Here is a 17,655-nt window from a genome sequence, read left to right as displayed (position 1 = left end):
CAATATCCACCTTCCTCTGAGATCGCAGTCTTTTATATATATATACATATATATATATATATATATATACATATATATATATATATATATTTGCTTTATTATAAGTGTACAAAGATCTTAATGTCACTGGGCAAAATAGCCATTTATTAGAATAGTTCAAATTCACTCTTCAAATCCCCATCAAAAAAGTGGGGTGGGGAAAGTCAACCAAATGACTCTTTTATCTCTGAGGAATTAAACACCAGTAGGAATAAGTTTTCAGTGAATTTATTCATTTATTTACCAAATCTACCAATCAATACTGTTGAAATAATTGAAGTAGCAATGCAAATAGCACTAAACCATGAGACCCAAACTCATAATTCTTTTTTCATTTTGTCAGTTGCCAAGATAGAAATTATTTTCTCTTCCATAAGCATGACCTTTTAATTCTCAGCTGTGCTGGACTTTTAACATATCAAAAGCTTCATCAGTATTCTACAAAGAACAAATAATAATCACAAAAAGTGTCTGTTCTCTGGTAAAAGAAATTCCTGACAGGTTCCTCACTAAATAAAAATAAATGGACTGATTTCCATAAAATTCATGTGGCTAACACAGAAATAGTTGGACTACATTAATACCTCAAAAATGTCTGGTTTAGAACACAAGAACCACACTAGGATAAACTTCCTATTGATGAGACTTCTCAGATCATGGAATCCCCATCGAGAAAAGCAATGGGAGGCTTATCACTGGAACCTTGGAAGAACAAATGAGACAAAACAGTATACAGTAAAAATAGCAATTACATATAACATGGAGGCCCAGATAAAAACTCAACTTACCTCCCAGTACTGAGAGTCTCAGAGATTCATGTAATACTTACACTTTTGCTTGTTATCGAAAGCTTTCTTCAGTTCTACATTACGTAGGCATATATAGCATCTGTGGTTTTGGTTCAGTATTTCTGACCCATTTGATGATTGATAATCATTGAAATGAAAACAAAAAGTTTTTTGGTACAACTCACTGGCTGTAAGTCCTAGGGTTTCAGTGGTGCGCTCAGCATTAGAGATGGAACTCTCTTCTTATTTCCTATCCAATCTACTGCAGGATGAAGGCCTATACTTGTGAAGGGCTGGCTAGACAAATCTGCTTTCTGTGACTTTGGAAAGTTTAAATAGATTGCCCAAGGATTTAACTCATAACCTATTCTTCATTGACTTCATGCTATTCATGCAATAATGCATAGAACTAAATTGCTAGTACAAGTGTAAAATAGTAGTAGTGAAGACATCTATGTGGGATTCAAATCTGAATAATTGTCATAACTAAGTTTAATCATAAAATGATTGAAATAATATATTGTGGAAGTTAAAAAAATGACTTTGAATATGCAAATAATAGTAATAATGTGCTATAAAAATTCTATATTTGACTAGTGATCTCATACTTAAAAGTAGAAGGTAGGGCTGTGTGTGGTGGCTCATGCCTGTAATCCCAGCACTTTGGGAGGTCAAGGCGGGTGGATCACATGAGGTCAAGAGTTTGAGACCAGCCTGACCAACATGGAGAAACCCTGTCTCTACTAAAAATGCAAAATTAGCCAGGCGTGGTGGCACATGCCTATAATCCCAGCTACTCTGGAGGCTGAGGCAGGAGAATCACTTGAACCCAGTAGGCGGAGGCTGTGGTGAGCTGAGATCACACCACTGCACTCCAGCCTGGGCAACAAGAGAGAAAATCTATCTCAAAAAAAAAAAAAAATAGCAGAAGGTAACGTTTTATGCTCTTGAAGTTATTTAATCCAGGAACTTCTACTCTGCCTGGATGCTTCTACTAAATAGACTATAGATGCTTTCATAAGTAATATTACTTAAGTATACCTCTAATATAAGCATTTAAAAATGTTATTTGTGTCATCTTTCAATCTCTTCTTCTAGACTTCAGTAAAGTACCATTTCTTTATATATCCATCCCAGATTTCCATTCAGCTCTTTTTTATCCTTTAAAGACAATTTAAATTTACAATATGTAAGTAACTGAGAATTCAGTATCTGCTTTGTTTGCTTTCTCTTTTTAACCATATATTTTTAAAATAACATGGAAATGAAGTTGAAGTTAATAGAATGAAAGAAATGTATTATCATACAGATATGCTAATGAATAAGAAATAACTTGATTATTTCAAATAGAACTAACTAGTTAAGACTACCTAGTACCTTCCCCAAGCCACTAACGCTTCACTGACCACAATTTGCATAATCAGGAACCTCTAAATATATATTAATGATATAAAATATTTCTGCAAAATAGTATGGTAGATCTGATTTAACTGATCATAAGGCTTCATGGCTTTACTCCTATGAACAGAATGATTGGCAGAATTTTACTCCTTATCAGTTACATAAGTCAAACTAGCTTGTGTGGTTCCAGTGTTCTGCATTTTCTATGGTTGGCAGATGATTCTCTCAACAGCTGTTCACCATGGCTATGGGTCACTGATGTGGTTCTTAGGTTGTTCACAAGACATTTACAAAACTCGGCTGTGGTTCATATATCACTGATGTGGTCTGCACATGTCTTAAAGAATTTTCTTTTCTTTTTTTTTCAAAGAAGGACTCATTTGGAATTCTTTACAAAGTTGGAGGTTTTCTGAAGGGTTGCAACATTGAAAAGAACAACCTTGTCATACTAGCAGAGGAGGAATTATATAGTCTTTGATGGAAGGTTGACAAGGGTACTTTGTCCCTGAAGTCATTTTATTATCTGTCTACTGTATTCTGCCAAAGACATTGAGACCACCTACCTGCACATTGAAAAACACAGATGAGATCTGTCTTTGTGACCCAGACAGATGCCCTCTCAACTACTCTCTGTACTGAAGGAAAACATTGCAGCCCAGGCCAGATGAAAACAAGCACTTTTCCCCTACTTTTTCTGTGGGAAAGATGAGTTGAAACCAATGCTAATATATTTGAAAAATCTGGGGGAGAAACAGAACAGATTTTTTAAAAGCTGTTCCTTTACCCATTGGTATGCTATTTGCAGGAGCCCTACAAAGGAAACTTCTGTTGGAGTGGAAAACACTGAGAGAAACACATGTTATGTGAGACTTTAATTCCCTGGAGCTGGGAAAATGAAAGAATCAGGTCCCTATATTCTTGGACTCTTGTCGTTAGTTACCAAGAATATTTATTCAATTGGTTTTAACTATTTCATTAAGAATTCCCTTCATCTGCTAGATACAGTTAACATAAGACAGGTGAAACTAATTTTATAAAGTAGTATTATTACATTATATGCAACAGATTTGTGAGTACAGACAGGAAGAATAATTGATTTTTACCTGCTCATTTTTTAAAAGATTTTTTTTCATCAACCGTGTTATCTCTGCTATTATTATAACAATGCAGTCTGGCTATAAACTCACTGAATCAATGATAGAATGTAATTTGTGTCTTAATGTTTTCTTCTTGGAAGGGTACATTTAGCACAAGATAACTGATTTTAAGCAATAAACTCACAGACTCTGGGTCAATCTTGTGAAACCATTGGCTAGTGTAAAGCTAAATCACTTAATATAATTCCCACTTAGAGCCTCATCCATTTTGTTAAATCACTAAACTGCTGGCAAATTCAATTTAACAAGAACAAAATAAAAACTAGGAAATTCAGCATTTTTGCATTATGGACCTCTCCATTCCACCAAGAGTACAGGTTAGTTTCTATCAGATTAAACCAAATGATTTAAAAGAGTAAAGTTTTAATCAGTGTTTTTCTAGCTTGTGGCATGTGACTCACATTAAGAAACACATTTTACATCAGATTCCACATATATAATCTGAAACAAATGTTTCAGGAAATAATACATGTGCTTATAATTATGTGGTGCTCTTAAATATGTTCTAGTCTATTCTACTGTCTTAATGTAAATTAATTCATAATTAGTACTACCTACTTACGGACCATGAATAGTTTGAAATACATGGCTTTAGATAGATAACATTCACTCTGGAACTGAAAGTCTAGCACAAAATAAAATTGTACCTAAATTGATTAGTAATAAGCCAATTCCTACTGAGTACAAAGTCAAGCACTTTTTTTCATTTACTCATTAGCCTACAAATCTTCATAAAAAACGTATTATTACTTTGCAAATGAAAGGCATAGAAGAGCAATATCTTGGCAAAGCTCTCATAAATAGTGGCAGAGCTTTGATAGGCACCCAGAACTACTCACGCTTGAATCCCAAATTAACACCTAGGCAGAAGGCTGGATCTTAGGTCATCTTCTAGACCTGGGAATATTTAATTCACCTTAGACACTCCAAATTACAGAAGATACTTAGAAAGTCTTCCTTGATTCTGAGAAAATTTCCATATCTCTAGAATGTTTGTGTCCTCCTAATCCTCCTTCAAATTACTTATGTCCTTCAATGGGCAAAATGTAGCTCATTTTAAAGTCTAGCAGACTAAATCTACTGGATAATATATTCTAGAACTATTAGGAGGGAAAATCTGACTGTGATAGAGACCTATGACCAAGCCTGGTGTCAAAGAGGTGTGTGATATCACAGCTTGGAGTCTTTTTTTTTTTCCAGCAACTAGAATGATCATAGCACCAAACTAACTCCAGATATATAGAGAGAAATTCACAAATGCAGTTCTTCTATATAAAGGGGCTCAAGCTTGTTTGACCACTGTAACGGGTTTGGAACTGTTAACAGCCAATTCTTCAACAACATTCTTTTAGACCTATTAACAGATGGGACAGCACTAAATAACTCAAATTTGTTGAGGAGCAAGTTTATTATGTGTCCCAGAATTCAGTGAAGCAAGACTGTATTCTCACCGACTGCCTGACTAATGTGTGCCAAACACAACAAACTAATTGATGAGCAAGAAATTCATTTGTTCACATAATGGTCACAATGATTAGGTAATTTAACAGAAATAACTAATAAATTGCTTGATTATTTAACATAATTCTGAGTTGTCAACCAAAACAGCAAAGCCTTTGTGTTTTTAGGGACTGGCACTTGCTGTCATCCAGGCTGGAATGCAGTGACATGGTCATAGCTCACTGCAGCCTTCAACTCCTGGGCTCAATTGATCCTCCCACCTCAGCCTCCCGAGTAGGTATGCCTACAGGTGCACACACGACCACATCCAATTAATTTTTATATTTTTCATAGAGATGGAGTCTCACCGTGCTGCCCAGGCTGGTCCCAAACTTCTGGCCTAAAGCCACATCTGCCTCCCAAAGCGCTAAAAACAGCAAATCTAAATAAAGACAGTAGACACTTGTAAAAGGATGAAAAAGAGCACAGTGTAGGCCTAGCTGTGGGGCCAAAATATGAGATGTGAGACTCTGATAGGCAGGTAGTTATTACAGTTTCTTTCACTCATTTCTTATTTAGAGCTGGAGAGAAAACAAACCAAAAAAACTCTGTCGTTAAGATTTTTCAAAATTGTGTTCTCTGGAATGACTAAAAAGAATTCTAAATAATTTAATTTCATGACTGCTCTATGTGTATCTCTGGAAAAAAAAAACATAAGTATTCAAACTGCTAAATTTCAAGACCATCATTTTTTTGTTTTGTTTTGGTTTGGTTTTTTTTTTTTTTAATAGAACTACACCCACACGTGGTCTGTGCTCTCGCCTTCCTAGATCGCAAACTATGAGGAAAGGATTGTCGTCTGTCTTTTCTTGATGGATATCCTCAACAACAGGACAATTTCCTAGGATGATTTACCAGCTACTTGTAAATTCCAAATGGCTACTTTTTTGGTAAATTTTAAAAAAATCATTGAAAAGTTTTACAAGTCTGTTAAAGTTTTTATATCATACCTTTAAAAAAACAAAACACATAATTCTCTTAGGTGATATTTATTTCCTTCATTTGTTTAATAAATACCTGAGTTAATATTTACAAATGAGCTGAACACATACTGTGCATTATTTCAAATATTTAAAGGAGTTCAGATCATCAAACCCTGTACTTAAAGATGCTAAAATACTCTTTGCAACTTTAGAAACCAGGGATCTGTTTTTTGAGAAAGTCTTATAATGAATTTGTATTTTTGGGGTAGTTAGCAAAAGTTGTTATTGAACAGTAATTCTTACAGTGGTTGTAAATCATTTTTAAAATGGCTAGTGATGAATTAATATAAGGCACTCCATCCAAGTGACTAAAGAATTCCCTGAAGGAAAACTGCTCATCTCTGAGAGATGTTTTCCTAAATTGGATCTTGGTTACAGTGCTGGTCTTATACATAGGTTAATAATGACTCAAGTCATTGATCAAGTAGAAACAAGTCTGTGTATTTATCATGGAGATGGAATATTTTTGACCTACCCAGGAAAACATCCTATGCCAAAATTCTTCGTAGAGATGTAAACTGACCACGTTATTTGTTTGCATTTAAAATTGTAAAGCAGATCTCTAGAAAAATCATAACAAAGCCTGTTTATAATAACCACGTAATTACAATGAAAGATTCTTATGGAGGCCTAGAAAACAATTTCTCTTCCAATTGATGTACATCTGCATTTCCTACATACATTTGATCTAAAGGTCATATAGATCTTAACAGACACACACAGACTTTTATTTATTTATTTATGTTTTATTATTATACTTTCAGTTCTGGGGTATGTGTGCAGAACCTGCAGGTTTGTTACATAGGTATACAAGTGCCATGGTGGTTTGCTGCATCCATCACCCCGTCATCTACATTAGGTATTTCTCCTAATGCTATCCCTCCCCTAACCCCGCACCCACTGCTCTCCCTTCCCTATCCCACCACTCCCTGACAAGCCCCAGTGGGTGATGTCCCCCTCCCTGTGTCCATGTGTTTTAATTGTTCAACATCCACTTACAAATGAGAACATGTGGGCACACAGACTTTTAGATCCTGTTCGATTCATTTGCAAAATAAGTTAGAGATTTCTTCTGACCCCTGAAACCATCGCTAACTCATGAAAACATTTACTTTAATAGCAAATTCTGTAACAAAAATGTCTTTAAGGTGTGTTTAAGTCAACACTGACTTCCATTTCAAAAAAATGTGTATTGTGTTATAAATAGATTTATAGACTATTTATGTGTGTGTGTATATATATGTATATGTAAGCTATAGCTTTATGTTAATTTATGTATGTATGTACATATGTGTGCATTTGCTATAAATAAATAAATGCTATTTATATGTATGTATGTGTGTGTGTGCATGTACTGTAAAATTAGCTCTGGCTTTAGTAAATTATATATCTTTTCATTTTATAAAAAGTGATGAATACAGCCTTTGAGTAAAATAATGGAATATATCTGAAGCGAGTTGAAAATCTGTTGGGCCAGGTGGTTAGTATTCTGATTTGTATATATAATTATGTATGTGTGGCATAATTTTATAACACTTTTACAAGGGGCAGTTGTTGCTTTTCCTTATACACTATGCTATGATGCTGAACAAACTTTAGCCAAGACATTTTGTTCTATAAATTTGATTTTGCTGTTCCTGTTGTGATACCATCAATAAGTTGCAAAAATGCTTTTCTTCTATCTTCATACTACTGCTACGAGACCTAATATGGGAAAATCTGAAAAACACACTTAGGGTATTGGGGGCTAAATGCTACAAAATACTGCAACTGAAAAAGTCATGTAACATGCATTCCCTATTGTGTCAGTGTTTCTAAACCTACATTTCTTTCCACCAGGCACTGTATTTTAACTTAGAAAACAGTTCTGATAATTGAAACAGTACCACTTAGAGAGCAGAAGATCCAATTATTTATTAGTGGGTGTGTGGTCTGGAAAATCCACATGATTCCTTTGCCTGTCATGTCATTCAGCGAAGTGGTCAGTAATAGCCCTTTAATGTCAACTCAAAGAGGTTCTTTGTGCTGATGATCATGCTAAATGGAGCAAAACCAAAAGATTTCTCTTTATAATCATAATCAAATGCCAACCTCATCTTTTTTGTGAGGTTTTCCCCCAATTACCCTTGATCTACCTTTTCACTCAGATCTGCTGTTGATATGTGCTATGCAATTTTGGTACTCTGCTATGCAATTATGTTCCCCGAGTCACAAAAGCATTGCAATATCTTCATCTCTGCCAGTTCCCAGTGAGCAATAACTGCCTTTCATTTTTCCCATGTCCTTCAAGATACCAAGTTTAAGGCTTAGAACACACCAGGCCATAAAAGAAATATTTGCTTTTGGCTTGTTAGCTTGAAAACATGACCTCAAAAGATGTTCTGAGGATTAGATGATTATAATAATGGCACTTATATTGCTGATACATAATAATGTACTTTTCTTTCCCCCAATTTAAAGTATCTTCTTATTGGTCTCACAATAGGTATTCATCAGTAGTGAATTTCTCACTGTAAATTTTAAAAGGTCGTTTGGACCTATTGCCCTTTAAAAGAACTGCTTTCAAAAGGGTTCAGGAATGGCAAGCAAATTTATGGAAATATTCAAGAAATTTCACATAGTTTGCATTTTTTGAGTGGTTATGAATCATTGGGTCACAAGCAAGGTATGTTTTGTATATACAAAGAGGAGTTGCATTAATTAATCTCTAAGATCTTTTCCAGCTCGTAACATTATGACACTTTCTCTTATTAAACAGCAAGGACAAATCTCAGACCCCACTAAGGAGAACTTTAGATTAAATATATTTGTATGTGTATGTAGGTCTATAAAAGCCATGCTTAACAGCAAAGTCACATTTTAAATGCCAACTGTCCAATTTTTCCTGAGCCAGTCAACAACAGCAAAGGCAGAAGAAGGGTCCAGGCTGTCCTCATTTTTTTCATTGATGAAGGACTGTCTGAAAAACAGTGTTTACAAAAACATTCCTATGCTGATTGTCTGCATCCCCTGCAGGGTTCAAGTGAGGGGTCTAAGAATTTGGGGAGGGCAAAGGCAGTGATGGGTGAATAAATCCTTTCTCACCATTCTAGAGCTCATCCTCAATAAGGCCACTCTTCCGTGGGAGGTGAAAAGGAATCTAACGGTGCCTGTTTGTTTTGGCAGCCTGTTCCCTGAGGATGCACATCCAGAGAATGACAGAGAGCCATTTTTCCAGGCCAAGGCTGACTTCTGTTTCCATAACACTGTGGGAAGCTGAAAATGCAAGCCACACAGGCTTGTCCCCAATCTGAATAAACAGCATCCTGCTTCCAGAGATATTGTCCCTAAATCACCTTTCATTCATTGAAGATTCATCTTAAAAATTAGAAAAATAAAATGCCAAAGAAATCTATCTTTTAAAGAATCCCAATGATCCAGGTTATCAAGGAGATAAAGACTTTCTTAGTCTTTGTTATCATCAACATTCACAAAAGCAGAGGCAGCAAATGACAACAGAGTGTCCAGACAACTTTATTCTTCATTAAACACTTTGCAATCTTCAGAGTATGGATTTAATCTTTGTCCCTGATTTTTATGAACTTACTGTTCTGAAAGCCCACGCTCACATGACCTCCCAAATTAGTTCTCTACCCATCAATGAGCTTAGTTATGTTTTGGTAACATAATCTCATGGTCTAGAATTCTTTACAAATCACCCGCTCAAATCCCTTATTTCTCAGAACATAAGGGGTAATGAATGGTCTAAATTCAGAAAAACATGAAGCATAGAGTTAAGGATATCTATAATAAAGTATACATGAGTGTTAGCAAAGCCAGCTGCCTACAAATCATAAGCACAATAGCTCATGAAACCATTATTCTAGAAAACAGTGTTAACAATCTAGTGTTAATTGCTTCCACCTATTTCTTTCATTTTTTCTTGGAATACTCTGATATTTTTCTTTTATCATTGCTATTGCTACTTGATTAGGAATGCACATTACATGTGTTCATTGTCTTCTTACTTAAACCATTGATAGAAAATTCTGGCATTTTATCAGCAAAAAATCTCTTTCAAACTTCTGTTAGTTTCAGATGAGTAAGCGAGTACAAGTCTTTGAGTAGGGCTTTCTAACCTTTCACAGAGAGTGTGTTAGCCACAGAAGTCTTTTTCTCAATAGAGTATAGAAATAAAAATAACAATAGCTAGGCTTTTGCCAGCATTAAACGCCACACCAAGCACTCTAGTATTTTAGGTACATTTGCTCATTTAACCTTCAAAAGAAACTTATAAAACAGGTGCCAGGATTATTCTCAGTTTAAATTAGACATAAGGGTTAAGTGACTTACCTCTGCATAAAGAGAATACATTTAACAGATGAGATATATTGACATATAGGCATAGAAAGATTAGTGAAAATGATACGTCTTAATGATATCACATTTAATATTTTTATATCAAATACATGAAACACAACTACTGATAATGGCAGTATGGTGGACTAGTCTTTCTGATCAACTTCCTGCTGCAAAAAATTATTAATAAAATGTTTCAATAATTTGGCAATAGGACAATTGAGGTCAAAACATAGATAAAATGTAAACTAGAGGAATAAGCCAAATGCTACTTTTATCCCAAAGGTATTCACTAAAACCTGGTGGTTTTGAGCTTAATTTCATGGCTTCATGTGCACAGAGGACAGGAGATAAAACCCAAGTCCTATTCAAATTCCAGACCAGAATGTACTCTTCCACTCTACACAAAAATAAAACCCCAAAGCTTATGTCTTCAGTGGAAGACTAAACTAGAAATAAAACCATTTAAGTTTACTCTGGGGACTACAAAGAAAAACACTAGTGCTAACCTTGGTGCTAGGTAGAGAAGTGGACCATTTTCCCTGAAAACTTCTAGTCACAAGTTATAGCTTACGTGGTTTTGCAAACCACTTTTCCGCCAACTAGATAGTTTTGTGAATCCTCAAGTTAAAACTGTAAAATGGTAGCAGGCTGGCAATGTCACTAGTCACCTAGCAAAGCAAATCCAGACTTTCTCTGGATGAACTCTTGAAACTCAGACCTCAATTAATTTCTTCATCTAAGACTTCAAGAAATGTGAATCAAAAATAATAAAATACAGAAGGACACAAAGCATAATATGTGTGAGCCAGCTATAATAATAGACAGCAGACACATGCTGGTAAAAATTAGACTATAATATAATATAATATGTTTCATGTTCTAAAAGTAATTTGAAAAGTAATGCAAAATATGATCCAAGATAGTATAAAATAACTGTGAAGCACAATTTCCGAAAGTAAAAATTAAACTTCTAGAAAAACACCAAAAATGGACATTAAACATTCAATAGTTAATTTTAACATTGGTGTTTATGGATTCGAAGATAGACTTGAAAAAAATTATGGAAACAAAGTACAGAGGGAAGAAGTAGAATATTTTTAAGACAGTTCAAGAGACATGGAAGATAGAGTGAGAAGGTCTAACACACACTAAATTAGAGTCACAGAGTTGGCGGTGGAGAAGAAATATTTGAAGGAATAATGGCTGATAATTTTTCAGAAATAAAGAATAGCTCCAACCCACAGTTCAAGAATCCAATTAGTCAAATGAATCCCAAACTGGATAAATAAAAAGAAAATCTCATCTAAGTATATCAGAGTAAAATTATGGGGAAAAAAAAGCAATGAAAAAAATTTGATCCTATTTAAGAGATAACTGTGTTATACAATTAGTGAACTGTAAGGTATGTAAATTATACCTCAATGAAGCTTATTTTAAAAATCTAGCTAGAGATAAAAGAAACTATATAAATGAATACCAGTTATATTGGAGCTAACTTAAAAAAAAAAACAGTAAAATTAAAAGCCAGAAGAGAGTGTAACAAAATCCCCAATGTGCTGAGAAAAAAACTAAATATTAGCAGAAAGTTACAAAAACTTCATAGGTAATTCAAGAATGAAGATGAAAGAAATAAATTTTTAGGAGGGCCGGGTGCGGTGGCTCAAGCCTGTAATCCCAGCACTCTGGGAGGCCGAGGCGGGTGGATCACGAGGTCAAGAGATCGAGACCATCCTGGTCAACACAGTGAAACCCCGTCTCTACTAAAACTACAAAAAATTAGCTGGGCATGGTGGCACGTGCCTGTAATCCCAGCTACTCAGGAGGCTGAGGCAGGAGAATTGCCTGAACCCAGGAGGCGGAGGTTGCGGTGAGCCGAGATCGCGCCATTGCACTCCAGCCTGGGTAACAAGAGCAAAACTCCGTCTCCCCCAAAAAAAAAAAAAAAAAAGAAAGAAAGAAAGAAATTTTTAGACAAGCAAAATCTGAGACAATTTACCACTAACAGAATATCTCCTTCACACTCAAAAGTCATAAGATGTAATTCAAGAAGAAAGACAATGATCCCAGATGTAAATACGTAAGAAAAAATAATGATTAAAATGTAAGCAAATTATATGTACACTAAAAAATACTGATTTACCATATAAATGATAATAATAAATCTTTCTGGATTCTAGAAAACATCCTAGAAAAAATAGAAATATGATACATTCAGGGCAAATAGAAAATACAAAATAAGAAAGTAAAAATGAATCCAAATATATAAATAACAATAAAAACTGCATGTTCAGTAAGAGTTCCAATATAAATATTTTCAGATCACATTAGAAACTAAATCCATCTTATCTAATAACCACGATGATAATACATAGATAAAAAATTAAAATTTACAAGTATGGAAAACATATACTAGGAAAGACTAATTACAATAAAGCTGATAAAGCGATATGGACTTTGTGAATATTTATCGAATAAGGATAAAATTCATTAATAAGGAAGAGATAATAATACTAAACATAATTTCACCTGATATGACTTACTTCAAATGTATAAACCAAAAACTGTCAGAAGTACAAGGAGAAATAGATAAGATTTCCAAAATACCAGATTTTAATACACTCCTGTCAGCAATTGATAGTAAGAAATAAATAAGAAAGATTATATTTGGAGAACTCTACTAACTCAAATGGTGTCATAAAAACATACAAAATACTTTACATGACAAATAAAGGATACTTACACTTTCAAAGCAAAATTTCTGAAAATTGACCCATACTGGGCCTTAACTTTTATAAACATCATGGGATTGATCTTGAAGTTATAGATAATATCTATACCTGACAGAATTCTTGCATCTGTGCACCACCACCATGAAACACATACAAGAATGTGCTGTTTTTAATACCAAAGACACCAAAAAAGAAAACAAAAATTTCTGTCATCCTCAATCAATAATTTTGGTTTTAGGAAATGGAACATGACTGTATAACTATGAAAATAAATTTAGCTATAGACCTAGATAGACAGATATCAAGAATATAACTGTGAATAATAAAACATTTCAGATGAATAGATCAAGTATGATGCTATTTTCATATAAAATTCAAAAGCCATATATTCTATAAAAGCAATATATGGCAGAACTTAGCCGTATATCGGAAAAGGAGAAAAACCCCGTGGTAAAGTGGCGCATTCATTATCTGTTGTTGCATGACAATTACCCCAAAACAGAGGAGTTAAAACATCAATTGTCACTCATTATCTCTTATCATTTCTGTGGGTCATGAATTTGCCGGAGGAAGGGAAGGACACTGTCCACGATGTCGGAGGCCTCATTGGGAGACTGGTTGTGATGAGGAGTCATCTGAAGACTCTTTTGTTCACAGATCTGGTGCTTCCTGCTCGTTTCAGAGAGGAAGGTTAGCAGAAGCTGTCAGCCAGCATATGGCCTCGGCATGTGGCCTCCGGCTTTTTCACAGGCGAAGCCCGAGTTCCCAGGACAAGCATCCTGAGAGAAAGAGCCAAGCAGAAGCCACTTCCTAGCCTCAGTAGCCACATGGCATCTTTTCTGCATGCTACATTGACTGGGGCTATCACAGCCCCCTGTCTAGACTCAAGTAACAGCAGCCATAACGCAGCTCAGTAGTCACTTCTGCTTGAAGAGGAAAGAATACAACATTCTAGAAGGGCGCTCAGAGGTCTTCTTAGGTAATGGATAATGTTCCATTTATAAACTGGGGGAGGGACATCCTGTGAGTGTCCTCCTGCATTTCTTCTCAAACCTTTCAAAACTCATCTTACCATCTCCATTCCCTGCCCAAATCCCCTAAGGAAGCACCATTGTTGTATAATTAAAGTTCATCAATCTTATCTTTTACTTTCTGTCTTACATCTGAGTTCTATTACTGTATATGAAAATTTCAAAAAAAAATTTTGTAAAATAAAGCAAGCTTATATCAATTATGATTAGATGTTGATGACCCCAGAGTTTTCCCATTTAATACTGGTTTACGTACATCCTCGGCCTTTTGTGTCTGCAGCCTGTATTTGTGTATTTGGCTTTGTTCTTGTCGTTGTGGCTACTCTGCTTCATGGTGCTTCTCTGTGTATTCCTTGAGAGTGGGGCCCTAAGAATAGTTCCTGCAATGATGCTGATTAATTTCAGGTCTTTCCTGGAAATTAAAGAGGAAAAATCTGCTTTTCACATTTGAAAAGCTGGAAATAACTCTTCAGGATCTAGGTTTATTCAAAACATTGACTTTTTTTTTTCTCTTTTTTGAGATGGACTGCAGGTGCACGCCACAATGCCCAGCTAATTTTTGTATTTTTAGTAGCGACGGGATTTCATTATGTTGGCCAGGATGGTCTCAATCTCTCCACCTCATGATCTGCCTGCTTTGGTCTCCCAAAGTGCTGGGATTACAGGCATGAGCCACCACGCCTGGCCAACACTGACTTCTAATTTGTAAAATTCTTCAAATGGTGTTGAACATAGAAGGCTCTACTAAAAATTTTTAAGGTGTTTACTTCTCGGAATTATGTGTGTGTTTTCATCATTTCCTTGAAGAGCACTTTTTCTGGTTAGCACTGCTTGTGCTTGGCATGCCCCTTGGCTAAGGATAGATTTCTGAACTGACTTTTCTGCCAGAACATATTCCCTATGTTCCAGTCTATCAATAAGTATATGTTGTGCAATTTCTACATGCCAGGCACTGTGGTAGGCCCTTGGTATTCTGCAGTAAACAAGATTTCCATTGTTTTTACCACTATGAAGTGTATAGTCTAATAATTATACAGGAAGCTTCAGTTTTGTCATACTAATTTTTTAAAGATTATTTTGTTATTGTCTTAAAAATGTATAAGAGGATTAATTGCCTTTACAACTTTCTACTTACATTTTCTTAATGATAGTTTGGTTATCTGATCCATTTACATATATGGAAAAGAACTTAACTGAAAAAAAGCACAGGGCAGGTGCAATGGCTCATGCCTGTAATCCATTGGGAGGCCAAGGCAGGAACATCACGAAGTCAGGAGTTCGAGACCAGCCTGACCAACATGGTGAAACCCTGTCTCTACTAAACACACACACACACACACACACACACACACACACACACACACACACACACAAATTAGCCAGGCATGGTGATGTGCACCTGTAATCCCAGCTACTCAGGAGGCTGGAGCAGGAGAATTGCTTGAACCCAGGAGGCAGAGGTTGCAGTGAGTGGAGATTGCACCACTGCATTCCAGCCTGGGTGTCAGAGCAAGACTCCATCTCAAAAAAAAAAAACAAAAAAAACACACACACACACACACACACACACACAGAAAGTAAAAGAAAAATAACAGGTAATAACACTAAGAAGTTAATAAATAGGTCAACATGATATGAGTTATCTGTTAGGCAGCCATTTCTCCCATTGCTAAACATTGCAGTTCCTGAGACGACTGAAGTCAAATGGTAGTCATATACTTCATGTTTCCCAAATATTGTGCATTTCAAATCAGAAGTTTTGGCTTTCTTTGTTTTTCAGAAAATTGTATTTTCTACCAACAAAGGGTAAATATGATATTTAATAAGAATTTGTCACAGTCGATAAAGTACTGATATCTTTGATGCCAAAAAGCTCTAAGGTGAGCTAGTCATGAAATATCTGGAGATATTCACAGTCACAAAGATGAGAGAGTCCATGCTGCAGATATCTGCAGGAGACGCATAACGTGTGCACATCAGTTGTACAAACAAGTAAAATAACTGAAATAATTCTCACTTACTTATGAATCTTCACTTCCCAGCTTCAAGTAATGCTTCTCTTCTTACTTCTAAATACTTTTCCAAACAATGGAGAGAAACAATGATATTCAATAAGACTGATTTGGTTCCTTTCTGCCGGAACCGCCATCTTCCAGTAATTCACCAAAATGACGAACACAAAGGGAAAGAGGAGAGGCACTCGATACATGTTCTCTAGGCCTTTTAGAAAACATGGAGTTGTTCCTTTGGCCACATATATGCGAATCTATAAGAAAGGTGATACTGTAGACATCAAGGGAATGGGTACTGTTCAAAAAGGAATGCCCCACAAATGTTATCATGGCAAAACAGGAAGGGTCTACAATGTTCCCCAGCATACTGTTGGCATTGTTGTAAACAAACAAGTTAAGGGCAAGATTCTTGCCAAGAGAATGAATGTGCGTATTGAGCACATCAAGCACTCTAAGAGCCGAGATAGCTTCCTAAAACGTGTGAAGGAAAATGATCAGACCAAGAAAGAAGCCAAAGAAAAAGGTACCTGGGTCCAACTGAAGCGCCAGCCTGCTCCACCCAGAGAAGCGCACTGTGTGAGAACCAATGGGAAGGAGCCTGAGCTGCTGGAACCTATTCCCTATGAATTCATGGCATAATGGGTATTAAAAAAAAATAAAAGACCTCTGGGCTGTTAAAAAAAACAGACTCATTTGTTGCAATAATTGCATATATTAGCTCTTTATTTCTTTTCTGGGATTGCTGCAAAACAAGTGAAATCTAGTAAATTTTGAGTGATTCTCGTGAAACATTCTCTCAGGCAAAAATGACAGTAAAACAAAACATGAAAATCTTCTTATAAATTATTGCTTGACTGGTTTTTCTCTCCTAGAGAAACTAAACTCATAGAAAATTGATCTGAATTCAGTATTTAAGCTACTTTTCATGTAAAGATACTTTCCAAGTAAACTTTAAGCAATTTAGAAGATAATCCTCCATCAGTTTTCCAAAGAGTTTTGTAGAAATGTTAGCTTTCTTAAACTGAGGTACATGCAGTTTTTTCTAATTATCTATTTATTTTTATAAGCCACGTGTGTGTTTTTATTTTGTGTGTGTATATATATGTATGCACAATATTTATTTATAAAATCACAAGGCAGATCTGAGAGAGCAACATAGACAGTCAATTTTGCTTTTTCTACTCCTGAATTCTACCAAAACATCCTCCCTTGTCACCTATTCAAATACTGACAAATTACTTAATAACAAGAGCATATATTTGGGGTATGTTTTTGTAGTTACCACATCAGTGTCAGGCATAAGAAATATTATCAGGTATGTGCCTTCCAAGAATACCACATTATCAAAAAAAATTTGAACCAAGTAGGTCAACCATTCATTAAAGTCTGGGGTAACAGCAGTCACAGACTAATGTCAAGAAGTGGGTCTGGCATAGCATGGAGAAAAACACAGTCTGCCATAGGCCAAATACTGAAGTTTGGATAATGGAAGGGGAAATGATTTCCCCTTCAAGTTTTTTAAAAATATATCTTTCATTTAACAAATGTTTATTAAGTGTCTAGTACATTAAAGACACTGTTCTGGGCATTAGGGATATAACAGTAACAAGCTCCTGTTTGCATGGATCTTACTCCCTAGTAAGAGAGACAGGAAATAGACAACAGAACATCAGT

General features: G+C 35.5%; 1 protein-coding gene across 1 annotated transcript; it reads left to right on the top strand.

Moving 5' to 3' along the window:
* The first annotated feature begins 16,110 nt into the window (after positions 1–16,110).
* On the top strand, positions 16,111–16,620 carry LOC101040042 (large ribosomal subunit protein eL21-like). The gene has a single exon (XM_039467744.2). It carries the CDS (start codon positions 16,138–16,140, stop codon positions 16,618–16,620), a length of 483 nt encoding a protein of 160 aa, XP_039323678.1. The 5' UTR covers positions 16,111–16,137.
* The last annotated feature ends 1,035 nt before the right edge of the window (positions 16,621–17,655 follow it).

The sequence above is a fragment of the Saimiri boliviensis genome, chromosome 4 (genome assembly GCF_048565385.1).
Source record: "Saimiri boliviensis isolate mSaiBol1 chromosome 4, mSaiBol1.pri, whole genome shotgun sequence".
NCBI lineage: Eukaryota > Metazoa > Chordata > Mammalia > Primates > Cebidae > Saimiri > Saimiri boliviensis.
This window is presented reverse-complemented; position numbering and strand designations above follow the sequence as displayed.